Raw genomic sequence first — 23,244 nt, 5'->3', positions numbered from 1 at the left:
GAAAGCTACCTCTGCAAACTTTTGAATGTACCGCCGATAGTAAGAACACAAGCCCAAGAAGCTTCTAACTTCATGAACATTATTCAAATCTGGCCAATCATGAATGGTATCTCCAGCAAGAAAAATTCACTCTTTTTGGCATTGATAACTAACTTGTGATCACACAATGCTTGAAAGACCTGTAGCAGATGGTTACGATGTTCTACTTCATCCTTGGAGAAGACTATAATGTCATCAAAAAAATATACCCTTGGAAAATCCTATCCATCATTCGGTTGAAAGTCACTGAAGCATTGGTTAAGGCCAAAAGGCATCACCAAAAATTCATATAAACCGAAGCTTGTCCAAAAGGGTGTCTTGTAGACATCTCTCGGAGCGATTCGGATCTGATGATTCCGCTTTTCAAATCAATTCCGGTGAAACAAGAGGATCCCTGAAGTCCGTCAAAAATATCGTCGATCCTTGGAATTGGAAATCCGTTTTAGATAATAATTTTATTGAGAGCTCTGTAATCAATGCACATTCTCCAAGATCCGTCTTTCTTTAATACCAACAACATCAGAGGTGAAGTACTCAACTAGATAAGACCCTTTTACAGAAGGTCTTTCACTTGGTTCATGATCTCTGCATTCTGGGATCGGCTAACACAGTAAGGTGGCCGGTCGGTGGTGTGCTTCAAGGAATCAGATCAATGATATAATCCTCGAGACGACATGGGGGCAACTCGCCTGGCACGCCCTCAAAGAAACAATCAACATGTGTGAAGAAAATCTTGGCGTTCTTTATCAAGTTCAAACATGTTCGTTTTGTGTTCATCATTTAACTCTTTCAAGTATATCGAGTAAACAAAGAGACTGGATTTCATTAATTTGGAAATGGCCAAAGCCGATACAATAGGGACGGACTTGCCCTTCAGTTTTACATCAAGTACAATTTTTCGGCCCTTTTCATTCTTCAAGGTTGCTTTCTTTGCCCAATAATCGACCACGGCATTGTTCTTATGGTACCAAGGGACTCCTAGGAGAACGTCCCAATCTTCCAAAGGCATGATATAGAAGTCCTCATGCCCTAAATACCCCTGGCAATGCAACCGAAGTTTGCCAATGATTGGTGTAATGGCTATGTCCCGTCCAGGTGCCGCTAGAACTTCCTCTATTGGTGGTCCCATCTTGTCGGGTGTAATCTCGAGCCGCGTCGCCAATTCAGGTGAAATGAAGTTGGCCTTGGCTCCTCCATCGAAGAAAGTCAGGGCTTCTTGATCTTTCACTTTGCCCCAAGCTCAATCACGCTTGGGTCAGTACCCATGCAATCTGGTACCAATCTTGCTTTCATCTTGCCTTTTCTACCACGTTCCTCTGCTGCTCTCGAACTCTTTGGCCTGTCTTCAGTTTGTTCTTGCTTGTGCCTTTTTTGGGCACTTTGAGAAGATGTGGCCATATTCCCCGCAACCAAAACACTTTCCCTCTTTGATATAGTTAGATCTTTCTCGAAGAGTCAGTCGAGCTCGTGCATCCTTATCCTTCTTTTCTTGGAAACTCTTTCTCTTTCTACTTTCATTGTTAGAGGTTTGTTTGGTTCTCTGAGTCAAGATCTCATCAGTGGGATAAGTCAAATTTCCCGAATGTGTTGAGAAATCCCGTTTTGCATGACCCATTAATTCTTGGATAGAATTTGACTTTTGTTCCAGGCAGTAGTGTAAGGTGCAACAGAAGTGAATGTTGAACTTTGCTACTGTGCTCAAGGTTCCTTTTACTTAGGGAAGGGAGAGCCTTCCGTTCTTTAATGAGATAGTGCAAGTGATCACAAACAAAGTGGATAACACTGTCAATGAAGGTGCTAAGACTGAGAGATAGGGAGAGAAGAATACGACACCAAAATGTTGTCAAACCCTCCTCCGAAGGCCCCACTCTCTATGGCGAGAGCGGTCTACTATTGATTGCACAAATCTCTACAATGCTTGGACTTGGCGACGATGTCAATGACGATGAAGATGACGACGAGACGGGCTGAAATCTGAAAACGCTAATGGCTGAAATCTGCAAAAACGCTGAGGTGTTATGCTGATGCAAAAACGCTAGGGCTGATTTGGGGTCTATTGCAAAAATGCTAGTGGGTCTACTGTCTTGCTGTCGTCGTTTGTCCTGCAAAAGCAAAATGCTAGGCTGATGTTTTGTTCTACTATCGCTAGGAATCTACAAGTGCAAAAACGCTATCTGATCTTGTTGATGGCTGAAAAACATTGATCCTGAAGGTGGGGAGTCTTGCTGAGAAGGTGCCTGCTAAACCCTTGGTTTCTGTTGCCTCTTCCGCCCAAAAGTGCTAGCGCTAGGTTTTCTTATATACATGCTTAGTCAATTTGCCCTACCCAGTTTCCAACAAAAGTCACTTAAAAATAATAAGTGAAAAATGTCAAAAATAGGGAAAATAGGTCTATGCACTGTAAAAATGCTCCTGATGGGTCCTGACTAAAATCTGAGGATCATGCTGTGTGCAACCAGAGGATATGCATCTAATCTAAGTGTCTGGGCATGCACGGTCTGCGAACAGACTCACAAAAGTGCCAGTACACTTTCTAAGCTATGCTAACTGAACTGAACCCTTCCCATGAAGTAACTTGTTCACGTACACTTAGGGTTAGATATGCACGTGACAAGTAGTCTCGGATCTCTATCGGGAGTCCGCAGCAAAACTGCTCAATCTGTTCCTTAAAAAAGACCACCTTAAATGAAGAGGTTGGTAGAAAAGAGTCCCAAAACCTCTTGCAATAAGCATCCAAAGAATCTCCCTTGGTCAACCGAAGATGGTTCCAAGCGGTTCGTATATCCTGTTCGTACTCCCGAGTTAGCCAAGAAGAAATAAAGAGCCTTTTGAATTTCAACCACTTGATTGGAGCTTCTTTCCTCAGAAGAAGAGTGGACTGTAGCGCAGATAGTGTGTCGTGCTCTCTACAGTGGGTGCTCCTCAGTGCAATGTGCGTGACAATCTCACTCAAAACAGATTGAAAACGAAGGAACAATAGATAACGACTGAGCTCACGGAGACACAATAGCAGCAGACCAAAACATATGACTCGACTATCTCAAAGAACCGATACAGACTCTGGCGTGGTAGCACACTCAGCTCTAGCCCAGGACTCACAGGTACAATGGGGGTGTCGAGGCTCAGATGTGCAGGGATGGTGAAGACATGCTGTGTGTATAGACTCGCTCCTCTAAACAACGACGCTGGACCCTATATCTAGAAGATCCTCTCTATGACCCAACAACTACTACTCATATCCCACAATAAAGAACCACCAACGGCTCATAAATGTCAACCATCTAAGTCTATCTCCAGACTGAATGGTGGTGGTGACCTGGCCACGATGTCCACTAGAACCACCGTCGTATCCCTGCCACGTGTCGCTGCCCAGCCCAGAGAGTTCGTCCAACGTGAACTAGACCAAACCAGACCAGACCAGACGAACTGTACTAACTGTGTGTCCTGTGAAAGTGACACTGTAGCCTGCTACATGGACCACCATGTTCAAGCATTGCCTTTTAGAAAAGATGCAGCCCTCCTAATCTTGGAGTGCTTTGAGTAATGCCCCCTAGAGAAGGCTATGTCAAACTGCTGGATGAAGGCCAAAGCCCTCGGAGCATCTCGGAATCCTAAAAAGAATTCAAATTTTATCGATTGTCCACCTTAAAATTCTTTTGCTTTTTTGCTTTTATCTTCGAGGAAGTCATATTGGTTGGCTCTGTAGAAGTGCTTCTTCTTTGCATAAAAGATATGGTCATCTAAGTCCGAACTGTCAAAGGATGACTCCTTTGTAGAGCTGTCAAGAATTGGGCGGAATTTGGGGTTCTTTGTCTTTTTATTGCCCTTTCCAAAGCTTTGCTTTTTGCTTCGCTTTTTGCCTTCTCTGTCCTCCTCGCTCGAATCAGAAGAGCTAGAAGAACTATCACAAGAAGAGGAAGAAGAAGAACTGGGTAGTCCTTCAAAGCGTACATGCTTCTTCTGCTTTCTTGCAGATGCAAAAGAAGATTGACGGCCCAAATATCCAGGATAGTCAGTCCCCTTCTTGCGCTTTTTCACTTGCTTTTGGGATTGATTGTTCCGTGTCCAAAAGTGGACCGATCTGAGTCTGAACCACCTCTTGAAGTTCTTGTTCTGTAAACATCCTCGGAGAAGGAGGTTTCTTGATTGCCGGTTTGATGGGTGGTTCGGTGGCTTTCTGCCACTGAGTGTGCACTTCAACGATAGATAACTGAGACAAAAATTTTGCAAATTGAGGATCTTTGGCAAATTTAATCATTTGCTTTGTGCACTCGTCCACTTGTCAACGTTCCATCTCTTGAAGTTCGTATTGAGTAGGCCAAGATGGCCCGCACTCTTCCTCTGTTAATTCGGTTGAATCTTCTTCGTGATCTCCTCCCGCATCAGCAAATGCAGAAGAAGTTGACTGATTCTTTTTGAAATCCATAACTGTCGCGAAATAAAGGATCGGATTTCCCAGTAGAAGAGAAATTGGCCGTGCTCTGATACCACTATAACAAACTTGGACACCCCAAGTCAAGATTCTACCGCGACTCAACAGAGATTCACTTTAAGACAGTTCACAAAAGATGACACGGCCCGGTGTAGTTCCGTACTGGCGCCCCTTTCGGTATTTCAATTTATATTAATCTGTGTGCAAAGTACAAGAGCCCATGGGTGCTCACTCTCAGTCTCTGCGTCCAAATGCCCAGAGAAGTGAGCCCCTAAGGCTTATTTATTCTTATAAGGGATGCCCAAAAGCAGAGCCCCCAAAAGTTTTTAACTCAAAATCAAAAGCAATTGATCTCCAAAAGCTTCTCAAACTCAAAAGCATTAATCTCCAAAAGCTAGTAGCGCGATTGGCGAAAATCCGTATTGTCAGCAAAAATCACAGAATTCCATACGAGCCACATCAGCATGGCAACGCGTTCTACGACTGTCACATGACACATCCAACCCTATGTGTCCATGGACAAGCTACAACATGACCAGGGTTCAGTTCAATCAAGTCAGTCTAGAATAGGAAGTGATCTGGTACCTTTGTAAGTCTGTTCGCAGACCGTGCATGTCCAGACACTTAGAGTAGATGCATATCCTCCGATTGCACACAGCATGACCATCAGATTCCAATCAAAACCTATCAATAGCTTTTTTACAGTGCATAGACCTATTTTCCCTATTTTTGACATTTTTCACTTATTATTTTTAAGTGACTTTTGTTGGAAAGTAGGTAGGGCAATTTTGCTAAGTTTGTATATAAGCAAACCTAGCGCTAGCACTTTCTGGCAGAAGAGGCAACAGGAGCACCTTGCTCCACAAGCAACTTCTCCGCAAGACCCCCCACATCAGCAGCTAGCATTTTGCATCTGCAAGGACCTAGCGTTTCCATCCACAGGCAGCCTGGCATTTTGTGCACAGCAGATCAGCCCCAACACCAGCAAGTCAAATCAAGAAGCCTAGCGTTTTGCATTTGCAAGACAACCGGCAGCAATAGGACAATTTTCAGCCCTAGTGTTTTTGCATCTGCAAGACAACTCGGCATTTTTGCAGATCTTCGCGACGGAACCTCATTAAGCATCAGCGTTTTCAGTTTTCAGCAGTCACTACCCGCAATAGAACCCCCGAACCTCGCAGATCTCACCTTCCCGTAGCAGATCCTCGCCGCACGGTCAGGTCCTGCGAAGTTTGCAGATTCAGCCCAGAAAACGCAGATTTCAGCATCTGCGTTTTCAGCGCGTCGTCGGCGACATCGTCACCGACATAGAGTCAGAATCCAGCAGATAAGGATTTGCAGATTTCAGCCCTTAGCATTTTCAGATTTCAGCTCGTCCTCGTCGTCGTTCTCATCGTCGTCAACATCGTCGGCAAGTCCAAGCATTGTAGAGATTTGTGCAATCAATAGTAGACCACTTTCGCCATCAAGAGTGGGGCCCTTGGAGGAGGGTTTTACGTCTCTGGTGTCGTATTCTCTTCTCTATCTCTTAGTCTCATGCATCTTCACGCACAGTGTCCATTGCACTATCTCACTAAGGGAACGGAAGGCTCTCACTTCCGTAAGTAAAAGGAACCTTGAGCACAGTTCGGAGCACCCATCTTGAGCAAAGTTCGACATTCATTCCGCTGCACCTTACAACGACCATCCGTATAGTGCCACGTCAGTCTGTCAGCGCATTTTTCGGGGGTCGGTCACGCCAACAGTCAGCGTGTGTGTGTGTGTTTGTGGGAGGGCCGGGTCAGAACGGGCAGCTTTCCAGGCAGCACGCAGGCTTTGTGTGAGCACCCCTTTTTGGCTGCCTTTGAGTGGTCAAAGACCCTAAGAACAGGGTGTTCACACCACGGATAGGGCCATCTTTGGGGTTAATTGAACCTTTTGAAGACTTCTTTTCCACAGGGGGATGGTGAGCATCGAATGCTCCTTTAGGCACACATACACACACTTTTGAGCCGTGGATCTGCAGGAAAAACCAGAGACTGGAGTTTTGCAAGTTTTGAGTTTCTTCAAAGCGTTAATTGACGAAGTCTAGCTCAAAACTGGTGTGGATGGGCTTGATTGAAAGCTCTTGAGACGGGCTAGGCGCACACACTAAATCCAAATGCCAATTTTGCTAAAATGAGGAGCAACTATTGAATGCAAATGCATAATAGCAATCCTAGCTAGCAAACCATGTAGCTCTGATACCACTTGAAAGGAACGAAATCGTGCTAGCTAGGGTGGATGAAAGAGAAACATCGTGCACACAAGTGAGTGTGTGTTGGCTAGGTTATCACTCAAGCGAATTAGGTTCCAAGATTAGTTAAATTGGACTCATAAACACGATCTTGAGTATTTGCTAAGCCATCACAAGCTCACCATAAGCAAGGGAGATGTAATGCAAAATAGACTTGTGTTTATTCATTCCTGAAATGAGCTTTAAGTAGCTCTACAGCCTTGCACCCACTGCATGTGGGATAAATCCACCTTTTCCCTCCTTGACTCATACTCTAGTACTCTAGTACAAAGCTCACACCTTACATAAGCACCCTTACTTTCTTGCATCGATGTCTCTCGAGTGATACAATTTTCCGAACATGAGGTCTCTCTCTTTTGGAAACAAAGGTGAAAGCAAAAGAGTTAATACCCACAAATGATTTTACGAAACATGCAGGAAGTATACAATTTTTTCCTGATTGCACAAATTGGCACCACAATCTGGCGCACTCACTTATTGTCTAGTGAAGGAAGTAAACAGCAGATTGCAAAAGGAGGCTCAAGGTTGTCATTTACAAGACAATATCATTGACTAGATCATATGACATCCCCATGAACATCTTCAGTGGCCAATAGTGGGTGTATAACCCAGATATTGATTTAAGTTCCCCCCCACACACATGAGCATACATTAAGTTTGTATACTCAGTTTGTGTCATGGCTCCGAAGATGTTGAGCGACCAATGTTTAATACCAGGTGTGTGCCACACTGAGTAGAAAAGAAAAACTGGGAGAGAATGACCAGAAGCTAACAGAGTTATTGTAAGCTTCAAAAATCAACGTCATGCTGGGTTCTGCTCTTGTAAATGCCATGCAATTTGGCTTAAGACAACACCATGAAGGAGAGTAAACTTACAGAAGCCATCATCAAAATCTTCTGTGTACAAAATGCAGGTGAGTGAGAGGATTCAGCATGGACAGAGTACGGTCACTCTCACATGAGCAAGCAGAGAACCTGCATCTTCTGGGCCTCTCACATGAGTTCCGCCCAGAATAATTGGACCAGGTTGTGACTACACTCCTTTGGCTGCTTGCACACTGGGGAGTTACTATGGGGGACATACACACTCCGCGCTAAATCTAGAATAGTTTGCGGCACAGGAGATTTGCCTCTACGTGCTTGTTCAATGATGTCCACTGAGGACTTTAACGTGTGGACTGTCATGGTGCACCTCATCCGACAAGCAGGACATCAAGAATGCTACAGACATTATAGGAAGATTACCAAAGCTGGGGAGTCACAAACCCATCGCTTGATGGGCAAGAGCTGCACTTGTTGGGAGCCCATCAGCAGCTTTCTGCCTACTTCATTTCAGGGCTCGATGCAACATGCCTCTAAAGGTTGGAGGGCCCCTCCAGCTGAGACAGTACCTGCATGCACAAAAGTCTACCATACTTTTCTCTAGGTATTATCCTGTTTATAAAAAGGACAAAAATTCAAGAGCATTCTCTGTGAGGCAGGGGGGATTAGGGAGGGAGGGGGCAGTTTAACAGAGCATATAAACAGGTGGTAGAGTACTACAGCATACAAACATGCACATGAGTTAGGATACAACAACAATACCTTTATCCTACTGAGAGTAGAAAGCTTCAAGTTAGTCATATCGAGTATCTTTAGGCAAGTTCCAACAAAGTGGCCCATCCGCTTGCTTGAGTTTGGCTGACAAACAAAACCAAGAGAGTTTTGTCAATGTCAGCCATTATTACAGTATAGGTACACTAAAATGTGCTCTCAAATCTGCTGTATAAATGCTAGTAATCCATGCGAAATTACCTATGGCATATCTATACACCAAATCCAACTGTGTGTATATAGTAATACAGCATATCTATAAACCAAATATGTGTATATAGTTATACAGCACTTGCACATGCATTCTCTCATACTTGAAACAAAATGGTTTTAGATTTAGTTGAAGACATTTAGTCAAGAAAACTGCCTAATTGTACATCTAGATTCATAATTATGCACATTCGTTTTGCTTCTTGTTGAGAGAAACTGAGGTGCAATAATATTTATACCTACGTATAAAGTGTTACATCCTAATAAGCTGTGAGGGTTAAACTGATGAAATTAGAGGTAGTAGCTTAATATGGCAGATGCATAATGGATCTGTTCAAGTTGACTGTGGTAAAACACTCAATTAAGCCTAAACTTGAGATGTTTTGATATTTCAACCCTCCATGAAGGTTTCTCTAGTCTTGATTAAAGAAATAAGGAGTCACTTACAAGCAGCACTTGGTCCCGGTACTCATTAAGTTGGATGTGTGACTGGATATATTTATCTACCTGGAATTCAAATAGGTACCAAAGATATTTTTGAGATGAGCTCCTTGCAAGATTAAAGAGGGGCCAAGAAGTGAAAAAGAAAGCTCTGAATGACTTACAGGAGCTTTGTCAAAGCCACTGAGTCCTACTCCTACAGAAAACACAGGTCGTCCCTGCATATTCCATTCATGTTGTCACCAGAAAGAACGAATGAATGAAACAAATAATTGAATTTGCATATTAAAGGCCAAAATGGCACATAGACCAGAATAAGGTACTACTGATAATGATATCTCTCATCATAAAGTGTCACCAAAAAAGAATTAAAATAGAGCATACTTCTAACCAAATTCCTACCTAGAATAGAGAAATTTTTGAATGATTTTGTAGCTGTGCACTACAATCGGCAAGTCATGGGAGCCATTCGTCTCTCCAAGTGTGGGCTTCAGAGCCAACACCCACTGACGAAATGAGCTAGCTGGAGGACGGCCAAACGATCTCCATTAAGGTGTTGACAGCTGGTCACAACTATTTGTCCCACTGCCTATGACCATTAGGTGCCTTGCCCTCCAAGACTTGGTACAGCACCTGAAACTTGTGCCTCTCAATTCTTAGAATGCACTTTAAAGTCCAATCGGGCGCGGTGCAACATGGGAAAGGACACTTCACATTGTCACTTTTATAGTGAAGCTCTGTCTCTGGCTCTCTCGAACACACCTGGCACAACCTGGCCTCAGCTGAAATGCCTCAATATTGGCCAATCTCAATCTCCAACTGATGTGATGTGATGTGATGATGTCCAAATCTCTCCAAGAGCACATCATAATCTGTGGAACGAGTGTCCATGACACCATGTAGGCAGGCCTAGATAAGAACCCACCCTCTGTGAGCTAGAGAAAATGATCTCTATATGTAGCCATCTTTGTGCCCAGCTCCAATATAGGTTGTGTCCATTTCCTCTACGTATCCAACTGAAACAGATCCTGTCATGTAAGTCTAGTGACCTCTCTCCGTGTGTGTGTGTGTGTGTGTGTGTGTGTGTGTGTGTGTGAGAGAGAGAGAGAGAGAGAGAGAGAGAGAGAGGGGGTGTATCTAGAGAATGCTGAAAGGGGGGGAGCCCGTCCATGGAGAAACCGTCTAGCTCAAACCATGCTGCCATCTGTGCATACCAACATGATGTATCTCCTTGTGTTGTCAAGTGTCGGGAAGACTCCAAGGCCAACCGAGCATAACGATCTCGTGGGAGCTCCCATAAGCTTTGTATGAATGCCATTGATCTCGTAAGAGCCATCATGGTCATATGATCTCCCAATCTTCATCCTATCAATAGCCTTCTTTACCATCTTTGCAGTAAAGAAAGCGCTGGTGAGTGGGCATGCTTCTGGTGGATGTGGCAATAATTGCTGGTCAGAAGCCATGTAGAGAGAAGTAGCATATTCACCCCATATGTCTATAGATGTAATAGCTGGTGCTAGGGAATGCTCACAAAACAATTTCCAAGACTCACTCGAGTCCTGGTTCAAGAATAGTTGATATAAATCCCTCTCTAGTTCAGTTAGATAAGCTCTCTTCTTTCGTCACACAAGGCACCGGAAGGTAACCTGTGAATGTCTGTGAGTGATGATGGCCATGAGCACCTCCCTCTGTAGTGTAACTAACTCTCATCTCTCTACACTTCATCATACCAACTGTTATGGGACATCTTCCCTCTTTGAGGGTGGCTATGTGGGAAGACCTGTGTTGCTGCATCATGTAGTGCGTCTGTCAGAACTTGCGTGAGCTCACGAAGAGGGCGCCTTGGATCCTACACGTAGAGGTGCATGTATATCTCATTGATATAGACAGACTCTGTCTCCCTCGTAAATGTATAGCAATTGGCCCGGGTGCCTACGACGGTGCAGCTATACTGTAAGAGAAACTAAGCGGAGATGCACGATAGCATTATCCACTACCACTCCAATTAGCCAGTGCCCACCACAATCATGGAAAAGGAACCATCACTCGTGCTAAGTTGCAGCCATTAACGCAAGGAAAGAAGTAAAGATTTGTGGAATTGTCAAACCTAGATCTTCACCATTTCAATTCCACTGCACCGGACATACGAGCACCAAAACAGGCAAGCTTCAAATGGGCCTTCTCTACCATAGACCATATTCTCACTCTGTGTTGTCTCATTGATCAGGCAAAGGTGCGGAAGAGACATATACATTGCTACTTTGTGGATTTCCGCAAAGCCTTCGACACAATGGCCGTCCAATTGAATTTCTCAATAGAAAGTTAAACAGTGCTGAAAAGAATAATTCTGTGTATGATAAGAAACTTCTCTCTGTCATTCATTCTCTCAAGCATTAGAAGCATTTTTTGTATGGTAGAGAGTTGACTGTTTGTACTGACCATCAAGTCCTCAAATGGCTCAAGTCTATGCCTAGTGCACATTGGAGTGACCGCCAAGCACAGTGGTCTCAGTTTTTTGAACAATTTGGAGGTTTGATTATGTTCGTTCCAGGTAAAGCTAACCTTGTTGCAGATGCCTTTAGTCGCAAAGGACAGATTTTGGCTCTAGAGACAAGTTCAACAATCTCCATTCAAGGAGTCTCTTTTGACAGCATGAAAACAAGTATGCAGATTTTGAGTTGGTAAGCAATGGTTGCAGGCTCTTGCTTCCCAAGGACCTAGCAACTATCTCATTCGAGAGGGTCTTTTGTATTTTTGTCACCGTCTTTGTGTGTTGCCTCCTCTTAGGCAATCCATATTGCACGAATACCACTTTAGAAAGGTAGAAAGATTCTTTTTTTGGCCTAAAATGTGAAAAGATAAGTTTAACTATGTCACACAGTGTTTCCATTTGTCAAAAAGTAAAAGCCCCTAGGAGTAAGCAACAAGGCCTCTTGCTACCATTGCCTATTCTCAAAGGCCCATTTCATGACATTTCCATGGATTTTGTGACTAATCTTCCACCTAGTTTGCATTCAAGGAATACTCAATGTCTAACCATGTTGATCATTTCAGCGAGTTTTGCATGTTGATTCCTCGTAAGGCCACAGTAATAGCACAAGATGTAGCACGTCTGTTCATTAAGCATTGGTATCCCCTTTGTGGTTTGCCAAAGTTGATTGTGTCAGATAGGGATGTCAAATTCAAGTCACATTTTTGGAAAGCACTTTTGAGAATTTTGGCACCAAGTTGAATTTCTCATCTATATTTCCCTCACAGTCCGATGATCAAACTGAGATCTACATTCAGTTCGCTTTTGATGTTTTGAAGTCTTATATGCATGATCAACAATCTCATTGGGAGCAATATCTCCCGTTAGTTCAAGCAATTTTGAATGACTCATATTCAACTGTCATCGGTAGAACTCGGTATGAGGGAGCATTTGGCCGTCCGTTTCAGTCTTTGTTGACTCGATCGGTCAGTCAGTTGCCTAAAATTACTAAAAGTGTGAAGCTTCGGCTAAGCAAGGCTCGGGAGTCCTATTCTCGTCAGGCTAATAAGCATCATCAGATGTTACTATCAAGGAAGGGGATTAAGTCTATCTTAGGATCATGAAGCAACATCTTAAGCAAGTAGGAAAGAAGTGTCCAAAGTTGTCTTTTCGCATGTATGATTCATTTCCAGTCATTAAAAAGGTAAATGAGGTTTCTATGAAATTGCAGTTGCCTAACTCATGGTCAATGCACAACGTCTTCCATGTTTCTTGATTGAAGTTGTTTCAGGGAGATCCACCCAAGGACATTTCTAAAGAAGAAGAACCCTAGAACATTGATGAAGCAGAGGTCATAGAATCGGAGTAAATTTTTTTTATCGGTTTCGCCATGGTTCAAAGAAACAAGCACAACAATACCTTTTGAAGTTCAAAGATCGAGAAAACCGCGAGGCAGTGTGATTTGACGAAGCACTTTTTACAGATTACACTGAGTTGTTGGCAGACTACAAAGAAGCCATGTAGCTCGATACCAGTACCTCACCTTGAAAAGGGGGGATGTCACGTGCACATCTAACCCTATGTGCATGTGGACAAGCTATACCTACTTCTAGGGTTTAGGTAGCCTAGAAAGTGTTCTCGCATCCTTGTGAGCCTGTACGCCTGCCCTGCACGTCTAGGCACTTGGAGTAGCTGCATACCCTCCGATTGCACAACCCATGATCAATTTCCACCGCATGAACAAAGTGCATATGAACCATCTCTTGCCCTTATAAAAATTAGCGACTTTTGGCTTTAATAAATCGTGGATCTAGACTGATGTTGCTCGACCCAGACTGATGCTGCTCTATCTGTGACCCATTGGGCACCATGAAAAAGCAGAAGACCCAGGGTAAGAGGACCAAAGGAGCACAGACAAACAGTGCACCGCAGGACACAACACCCTTGGCGTTTTCTCAACAGATCTAGTGTTTTGCTAGCAGAGAGTCAGCGTTTTCAGCATCAGCTCCTTGGCGTTTTTGCATCAGCAAATCAGCCCTTAGCCTCGCGGCACAGTGCCCTTCCCGCATCAGATCCTCGCCGAAAATCAGCCATCCCCATCAGATTCAGCCAACGTTTTCAGATTCAACCAGCATTTTCAGATTTCAGCCACCAGCGTTTTTGCATAACCTCGTTGTTGTCGCCGTCGTCACCGTCGTCGTCGTCGTCGCCTGCACAGTTGCAGATTCAGCCCTAGACCAGCGATCAGTTTTCAGCCAAGCTTCAGCCCTAGCGTTTTTCATTCTCAGCCCTCAGCCTTCGTTGTCGACATCGTCGTTGTCGTCCTCAAGTACCACAGCATCTAGAAGCATTGTACCAAACCTTGTGCAATCTAAAGCAAATACCTCTCTAGCAATAAGAGGGGGGCCCTTGGAGGGGGGTTTGGGACTCCATCTGGTGTCGTCTCTTCTCTCTCTCTCTCTCTCTCTCTCTCTCTCTCTCTCTCATGCACTTTGCACTCACTTTTCCACTCTCTTTGTTTTGGTCATTGCACATTCTAAGGAAGGAAGGCTCTCCCTTCCGCTAAGTAAAAGGAACGTTGAGCACTCACTGATCACCCATCTTGAGCTTACACCATCATTCACTTTCGCTGCACATTACACATCCAGTCAGCCTAATAGCTTTGGAGTCTTGGCATTGTTTGCACAACCATCTCTTCCATCTGCTTGGAGAATTCCATTCCATAGGAGGCATTGCAACATCATTGATCGGTACACATCTCTAGTAGCACATCGGGTCCACATCATCTACATCTTCTTAGCAATCAATGGCTATCAATCCGAAGCCAAAGGGTTCCAATTTGAGGCAGCCACAGTGGGAGTTCACAGGCATCATGAGCCTACATACGCAGCCACATCCATTGCAGAGAAGAGGATTCATCTAGAGCTTCCATCACATGGCAATCTGTTCGAAGCCCCAAGAAGAGCCTCTATCTTTGAGGAGTTATTGGGCGGTTTCATGAGACATCATACAGAGGGCTTGCCATGTTTTGTGGGCATTTCAAACGACATATCCATCTTCATCTCCCACTCTGCGTTCCTCTCGCCAATCTTCCCGCGTAGGTGCAGCATAGGCTGGCCAGTAACCTTCATATGCATTAGCGTTTGCATATCCAGCCATTCGCTCTACACGCATCCATCCAGTTTGCAGCTTGGTTCACACCATCTGAGTTGGGGTAGCAAAGGCTAGCCAGTAACTAACAAGAGAATAGTTGATCTAGGAGGCAGTCCATTGGTTACGAGGAGATGTATCATCACCATCCCTATCTTTAGGGCATTTCCACATCACCGAGGGAGCCTCTCTCAAAAGTAGCCGTGGAGGACACCATCTAGAAGGCCATTCATTCGAGATCATCTTATGGCATGCATGGAGTTCAGTAACAGTACGTCACCTTAAGCTGGAGGGGATGTCACATGCACATGGCTCTATGTGCCACGTGGACATGCTTCATCGATTTTTAGAGCCAATTTTGCACCTATTTCTAGATGAGAGTGTCTAAAATCCTAGGAGGATTAGTATTGGCAATTTTGTGAGCCTGCTCACAAGACCTGCATGTCCAGACGAGTCCCTTTGCTTAGGTTTTCCAGTTTAGGAATCCTCTTGCATAAATGGATTGTACAAGCGTTTTGACAGATGTTATTACACTTCGGTGGGCATCTGACATGATGAGCATGTAGATCTAGGTCGGAGGAACGTGTCGGGCCAGTCTATTCGTCAAATGGGTCACAGAGTAGTGAGTTATCTTTAGAAACTCACATGCGCACACATTTGCACATTTTCCCAACTTGCACAAATTTCCTGACCTGGTACCTCAAAAGGTCCTATAAAAGGAGCAGTACACCTAGCGTTTTCTCATAAGATTTGGGAGCGCCAGAATTCAGCCCAACGTTTTGCAACAGCAAACACTCGCGTTTTTGCATCCAACCATGCAGATCCACCCAGCATTTTCAGTTTTCAGCCCTTCAGATCGCCGGATATGGCCCGGTGGATCTGCTAATGCTAGCCTCTTCATTGCAGCCAGCAACCCATTGAGCCTCTTCTCGGTCATTCCCTCGCCGCATCGGGTGCTCCCATCATTGAGCCTCTTCTCGGCCATTCCCTCGCCGCATCGGGTGCTCCCATCATCACCTACGTTTTCAGCTCTGCTTTGCGCGAAGGATCGGCTGCGGTTTTGCAACCAGCTTTCAGCCCTTCATTCCTCTCACATCGGGAGCGCAAACCAGCCTCAAATCTACCTCTTCGTGGCCATCAACAATCCCTCATCGAGACAGATCCAAAGGTGCATCAAATCAGCTCCAGAGGTGCTTCATCTTGCAAAGTTACCGCGCGACATCTCCCATCGAGTCAGTAAAGTCTGCATTGAGGTATTGCATGTGTGCACATTCCATTGACACAATCAAAAGCAAATACCACATCGGCAACGGTGTGGCCGGCCTTGAGAGTGTTGGTTGGGACTCTCTCTCTCTCTCTCTCTCTCTCTCTCTCTCTCTCTCTCTCTCTCTCTCTCTCTCTCTCTCTCTCTCTCTCTCTCTCTAATAAAAAGAGGAAAATGGTATAACCTTTTTATCATACAAGTGTGGTAGATTGGTTATGCCATTTCCCTTTGAATAACAGGTCTTGAGTTCAACTCTCCTCGTCGGCTAGATCTTTAAGGTCTCTTGGGATAGTTTCCTACGGCGTTAAAACTCTCTTCTTCTTCTCTCTCTCGGTCTCTCAGCAGACTTCAGAGCCCACTTCTACCAGAAGTATTTTAGTGGATAGAGCCACTGAGCTCAGGAGAGCTAGACGTCCATGTCTACGGGGGCGACCACGAAATCGACGGAGGCTCCACCAAAAAATCGGGACTATTCTAGCACAACATGGGAGACGCTCAATACGACTATTTACACAGGCGGACATTGACGACGCTCTTCAACGATTGATGCAATACTTTCTTCGACAATGCCCAATGCCGAATGTCCTTGGGCATGGATGATGATGATGATGATTTTCAGTCTGACGATTTTAATCTTTTAGTCTTTCACTTCACTTTATTTTATTTTTGTACCCAGACATTGGATTAGATCCACAAGGATTGTATCAGTTTGGTCTCATGTCATTTTGGCCTATTGAAGACGTTTAATAAAACATTTCATTTCATTTCATCTCTCTCTCTCTCTCTCTCTCTCTCTCTCCCGAGGATATGCAGCTCTGACCATGCTAGAGCGGAGATGCCACCAGGCACACTTTCAGGAGCCCCGCACGAAGGGCTGGCTTTTTGACACCTTAGTCACCCCGGCCCTGATGTACTCGGCGGCAGTATGGGCACCAGGATTGACAGATGACCAGTGGACACAGCTTGAGAGGCCACAGGTATGTATGATCTCACGCTTGCTCCGCAGCAAGAAGACAGTGCCACATGACATTATTAGAGCCGAGCTCGCCACACCACCTATGGTTGTAGAGGCATTATTCCAGACAGTCTGCTTCATCCAGAGGATGAGAGAGCTACCTCCTGACAGACTTACTCGTAGAGCATTCGAGGCAGCTATACAGCTATCAGAGAGTGGGCATGCGAGAGCTTGGTACTCACAGGTCAGAGCATGGTTTGAGGGACACGGTCTTGACATGGAGAGCCTACCACCATTCCAGTACGACCCCCACTCACCATCTGTTCACCTCTCTCGCAGTGAGAGAAACTTGGTATTGAGACAGGATCTGTGGCAGCTATACACTAGGAGAGTCTGGGAGTCACCTGGCTTGGGGACGAGGATGTCAGATTACAGAGACCAGTTTCTCACCATATTGTCTGGGGGGTTCATACAGAGACCACGCTATATGGACACATATATGCCACATAGCTCACGGGTGGCGATTGGTCAGCTGAGAGTGGCTTCACACAGGTTAGAGATTGAGATCGGGAGACACACTGGTGTTCCCAGGGAGGAGCGAGTCTGCAGAGCCTGCACAGAGGAGGTGGAGAGTGAGGAGCACTTTGTATGTAGATGCAGAGCATACACTGAGATCAGAGGCAGGTATGAGGCCTTATTCAGAGGACAGCCCACTCTCCGAGAGATCATGGACTCTCGAGATCAGAGACAGCTCGGACGTTTCTTACTAGAGATACAAAGCCATCGGGACACACTACTACAGCCACGCACAGCTACACAGACAGAGGGGAGACAGTCGCAGCTCACAGACTTCTTTCAGAAGATTGCCACCCCTACCTCATCAGATACTCAGAGAGGAGTGACACTCCCACAGGCGGAGGTGAACCGAGCTAGACGACGACCACGAGTCCCAGGCTACAGGGGCATGAGCTCCCACCACCGACAGATCGAGGAGATCCGAGCCCGGGAGCGCCGTGCCACTGAGGAGCGAGTAGCTCAGATGAGGGCCGACCCGACAGCTTTCATCCGGGTAGCCTTGGCACCAGCCCCGCCCATGTACCACATCTTACATCCCCCCATTTGTACAGGATGGAGCTAGAGAGCTTGATGCATTCTCATGATTGTACTACCTTGAGCATATAGACATGCATATACCCCTAGAGATAGAGCCCCATCCCTCCTCAGATACTCCATTACCTACATTCAGTTCAGTTTTGTATCAGTTTTGTTTCATTTGTCTTTCCGATAGACGGATGACATACACGCCATGTACATTTGATTTGTCTCATAGGCCGATTTCGGCCTGACATAGACGTTAAAAATCTTTCTTTCTTTCTTTCTTTCTTTCTTTCTCTCTCTCTCTCTCTCTCTCTCTCTCTCTCTCTCTCTCTCTCTCTCTCTCTCTCTCTCTCTCTCTCTCTCTCTCTCTCTCTCTCTCTCTCTCATAACAGGTCTTGAGTTCAACCCTCCTCGTCGGCTAGATCTTTAAGGTCTCTTGGGATAGTTTCCTACGACGTTAAAACTCTCTTCTTCTTCCTCTCTCTCTCTCTCTCTCTCTCTCTCTCTCTCTCTCTCTCTCTCTCTCTCTCTCTCTCCAAGGAAAATAAAGGAGCCATTATTCGAGCTAAGTAACACACCTTCAAGCAAGGAAAGAAGTAAAGATATGTGGAAGTGTAAAGTCTAGATCTTGTCACCATTGCACCTAACATCGCTTCGAGACGATGTCTTGAGAAGAAAGTCAAAAGGGACACATATCGACTTTTATCTCTTTCTTCAAAATATGACTCACTACCAACAAATGCTATTATTATGCAAAGACCCATGATGGTGATTCCATTCGCAAAGAGAACTAGACAACTTAGGTTGCTTTGGCACAGAAGGTGAAGATACCCAAGTGATCATCAAGTATTCTCCAATCTATAGCCATTTTTGGGATTGATTTTTTATAAATGAGAATTTGGTCAATAATCGCAAACGCCACTTCTAGACTATTACACCTGATGAAGAGCATTTTGAGACCGAATATACCTTGTTGTCTTTTGAGACTCAAGATAGACGAGCTTCTTCTTCAGCCGTAACCTAACAGGTACACAATTGAGGATTCCATCGAAGAGTTGAGAGGGGACCTTAGAGTTTATTACCACTATGAATAGAGCTAGTTTCTCTCGCACTGGGTCATGTGTGTCATGTAGTCCAGCTTGTATTGATGGCAAAGTGCGTTCTTTCCCAATTTGTCTTCGATCAGGGACCAACTTTGTTCTAGTTTGCAAAAGCATCCATTTGAACATTGTTGAATCATTTGGGCATATCACTTTTGCGAGAGTTTTGACTCCACACTATCAATCTCTCAGAGGGCTTTCTTTCTTTATTGTTGTCTTGTGTTTTTGCAGGCCATCATTGAATCTCTCTTTCCTGATTTTTGGTACAACAACCCACCTCCCATGGTTCCACTCCTCCTCCCGTAGTCCCTAGGCGACCTCCTTTGCAGTGGTTTCATGTTGCTGCAAAGTTGGCCGTCATAGACTGGGAGCTCCCCACATAAATTTTCTTCGTGTTGTGGGAGTTGCAGCTCCAAACCCGATCTGACATTCTCTCTCCTCCTATTACCAAGGCCACCTCTTTCAAGGCCAGGGACTAGATTAAGAGAGGTGTTCGTCTACCTGCGTTGTACAATGGGCCTAACTTGTTTGCCAAAGCAGACTAGTATAACCACATGCATGGTGGCTCCCAGTTAACATTCCTCGTTGATCGTATGCTATGGCATGTCAATACATTTGTGACAGAGCACGATGTTTTCCTCTCACAAAATTTTGTTTTGGTAGACATCAGCAACAACACACAACCGACGTGTAAATATAAGTAAAGCTAATGCAGAAGAATGACAAGCATTAATTATGAACAGTTTGGTAACAAAACCAGAAGAAAGGAATAGCTTTCCTCCAATAGTAAGCTAATAGAAATCTTAAAGAATGACAAATACCTCGTGTATCTTCATGCAAGATCCAACAAACATAATACATGCAAACTTTCCCCAAACTTTATTGGAATGTCATGCATTCAAAACCAGATTGAAATTGAATCAACCTTCTTGCAGAATCCAGTCATTCCTATGGGTTGTGATTCTCGTATTGCGTCATATGTTTCTCTTGGTCCTGTAGGCTTCTGCATCATGAAATAAGAACATTCACAATAAATGTGTGTGCGAGATGTCATGATATGACAGCAGTTTGGCATCAAACAAACAAATCACCTGTTATTTTATAATTTTCAATTAAACTCTGGAACTGCAACTAGACATATGAGCTTTAAATAATGTAATTTGCTACCCAACTACATCTCTTTCAGACTGTGCCAATGAGCCCTCCTTGATGATGCATCATGATGAATCCAATTTATGAGATAACTTGGGAATCTGGGATGCTGTCACTCCAATAAGTACTTTGATTGTAAGGTCTGCAGGCCATACTAGTTGTCAGTACATTGAAGTTCCATTAGATCAGGCCAATTATGTTTTCATGCTGCTTTGGCAATGCTGGGAAGTTGCTCTTGAACTCTAATCAACTATCTCCTCATTGAGAAGATCACCAAAAGAAGAGTTTCCCTTCATATATATACCTTCATAAGGTCAGAATAGTCTGAAAGTACGAATTATAAGAGAGGACAAAACACTCACAAAAATACAAAATCAAGGGACACACTCCACAATTGTTGTGATGCCGCTCAACTGTCAAAGCTTCCTTCTCAATAATTGTCTTCTTCTTGTGCTGCTGCTGCTTTTCTTCTTACCCTTCTGCTTCTTGTAATTGTTGGAAAGAAAGGCTTTGGAGCCTAGCTTCTTCCTCACATTGGATTGCTCCTGTTGGTCCAATACCATTGGGACTACCTACTCCCAAGTGATAGTATTCAATCGACCACTCGTAATAAGAGAACAATAGAAAATGGTGTAACAAGGAGGCAACTAGGCCAAAAGTTGAATGATCATGTCCTCCGAACAAATCCTCTTGCCCATATTCACTCTCCTGATCAAGCTCCTATCAAAGTAGACAATGCAAAAGCTAGAGATATAGAGAGAATGCATGAGAAAGCGAGAGAGACTAACTGAACCAGCACACTAAGCAATGAATTAAATGATTGTGACAATGGGGGATGTGGATCCTTATATACCCTCAATTGAATTGCCCGACCCAATTCTCATGTCGATTAGAAAAACCTAAAAAGACGAAATAAATAAATAGGGTCACACTAGGCATCCACTTGAGATGCATAATTTTAACACCCAGTATGCAGCTCATAGTGGATATATGTAGGAAGAACAAATCGAATAAGAAGCTACCATGGACACACTAGTAGTACATCTACTACCAGATATACCTCGAATTTGCAACCGTCAACGTGTCACCATAATGAAGTGCAATCTTAAGCACCAGTGACCTCATAGAAATTTGAATTGTAGACCACACAACATCCAAGAATCCCCATTCGAGAATTGTGAGCACATCACATCTAAGGTTCTTCAAGACAAGGAACTTTGGAGCACACCCTTTCCATTATCCCACCTACAACAATGAATTGTCTGCAGCACATCCATAGAGTTTTGTATATGTCATGTTGGTTCCTCGTTAGATGAATATACTTTGAACTCCGACACACGAGTCCAAATCAAGTCATAGGAGCACCACTTGCCTCTCTCTACTAGTCACATGCATCTCTATGGTTTAAGCATGTTGCGACACCCGCCACTGAACTAGAAGGTTGGAATTTTTGCTAGTGTGGTCTGCGCTACACAAGCAAGCTGGAATGAATCTTGGGTTGAATCATTGTCACTACTCTCCTCATCAAGCTTGTCTTTGCCTTTAGGTTTACAATCCTGAGACAAATGACCATACTTTCCACAATGGTAACAATGGATCCAAGACTTCTTAATAGTTTATGATGTAACGTGTGTTGATTTGTAATTTTTGAATCATTGTCACTACTCTCCTCATCAAGCTTGTCTTTGCCTTTAGGTTTACAATCCTGAGACAAATGACCATGCTTTCCACAATGGTAACAACGGATCTATGACTTCTTAATAGTTTATGATGTAACATGTGCTGATTTGTAATTTTTCGAACCTCAAAACTTGCCTTGGGAGAGTAAGCCGGCTTCCTCCTCCACGAGACGAGAATTGAGATCATCAAAATCCATCTTTTCCTTCGTGATTTGCAAGCGTAATGCCTTTGCCTTCGTAAGTACAAGGCAGCTAATTGAGTACTAATCAATGAACTTTCCATAGCCGAGAGTTGATCATGGATGATCATAAAAAATGATTGTATGAAAGCCTAAGCTTTGAACTTGATGGAAAATAGCTATCCTAGAAGCATGAGCGCTCGCATTGTAGAGTCTCGATCAAACGTATCTCCGAGCTTTGACCACATCTCACTAGCAATTTTCAAAGCCTATACCTCAAGAAAGGTTTTCTTAATGGGTGCCAAAACAAAGGTAGACATGGCCTCCGCATTACTCTCATTCCAATCAACGCATGATTGAAGAAACTTGTCATTTTGAAGTCGAATCCACCTATTGTTGTTGGACCATCTGGATCTTATCTCCAAGCCGTCGACAATGCTCTAATACCATATCAAAGGTGCAACGAAAAAGGTGATTCGGATGATGATCAAATCTGCAACTACAAGCAAACTTCCTCAAACATGGGCAGCCACTGGAATTCCGATTTATCGCGATGAAACGCCACTGAATCAGCCTCCGATCAAGGGCAGCCCACCGCATTGACCTAGGACAGCCAGAGGTCCGCTAAACCTACAAGAAACAATACAAAGGATATGCTAGACACACAGAGAGAGAGAGAGAGAGAGAGAGAGAGAGAGAGAGAGAGAGGGAGCTGAAAATGAAAACGCTAGCGAGAAAGGGTGCATTTTTGGAAACACTAGAGAGGGGTGAGATAAAACATTAGAGGAGAGAGTGTGCACCCAAAATGCTGACACTCTACAAACCCTACAACTGATAAAATGAAAAGGGGGGGGGGGGGGCGGGCGATGGGTCCCTACATAGGGACACCCTCCACTTGCCCAACTCACTCCCACATGCCCGACGATCCATAATTATGGGAGCACCCTAATCAAATGCCACACCATCCAAAAAGGACTAACTGGCATACCTATGCTAGTTGGCACAATTAGACCACCTCCAGATGAGCTAGGGGGAAGATGCAAAAAACAAAGACTTTGACCACGGGAAAACCTAGGAATAAGGGTCCCGACTCCCGCCTCATGCCAACCTACCGGGTTGTACCGTTGGAAAAGGTACATCTACCTCAAATACGGCGGGCATAACCACATAACAGCCCTCCCTCCCTCCCTGATTTGCTCATGGGAGA

General features: G+C 44.4%; 1 protein-coding gene across 1 annotated transcript in view; it reads right to left on the bottom strand.

Annotated features, from left to right (window-relative positions):
* Positions 1–23,244, bottom strand: part of LOC147432971 (phosphatidylinositol/phosphatidylcholine transfer protein SFH1-like) — a 40,486-nt gene that overhangs the window by 7,411 nt on the left and 9,831 nt on the right. Inside the window, exons 5-8 of the mRNA XM_086492714.1 lie at positions 19,953–20,030; positions 9,155–9,208; positions 8,997–9,056; positions 8,331–8,426 (exon numbers count right to left, since the gene is read on the bottom strand). Of these exons, the coding sequence (XP_086348840.1) occupies positions 8,331–8,426; positions 8,997–9,056; positions 9,155–9,208; positions 19,953–20,030 (288 nt within the window). The remainder of the gene's footprint in view (positions 1–8,330; positions 8,427–8,996; positions 9,057–9,154; positions 9,209–19,952; positions 20,031–23,244) is intronic.

This window comes from Adiantum capillus-veneris, chromosome 20, assembly GCF_014529385.1.
Source record: "Adiantum capillus-veneris isolate H3 chromosome 20, ASM1452938v2, whole genome shotgun sequence".
NCBI lineage: Eukaryota > Viridiplantae > Streptophyta > Polypodiopsida > Polypodiales > Pteridaceae > Adiantum > Adiantum capillus-veneris.
Note: the sequence above shows the minus strand (reverse complement) of the source record. Positions and strands in the feature narration are given on the sequence as shown.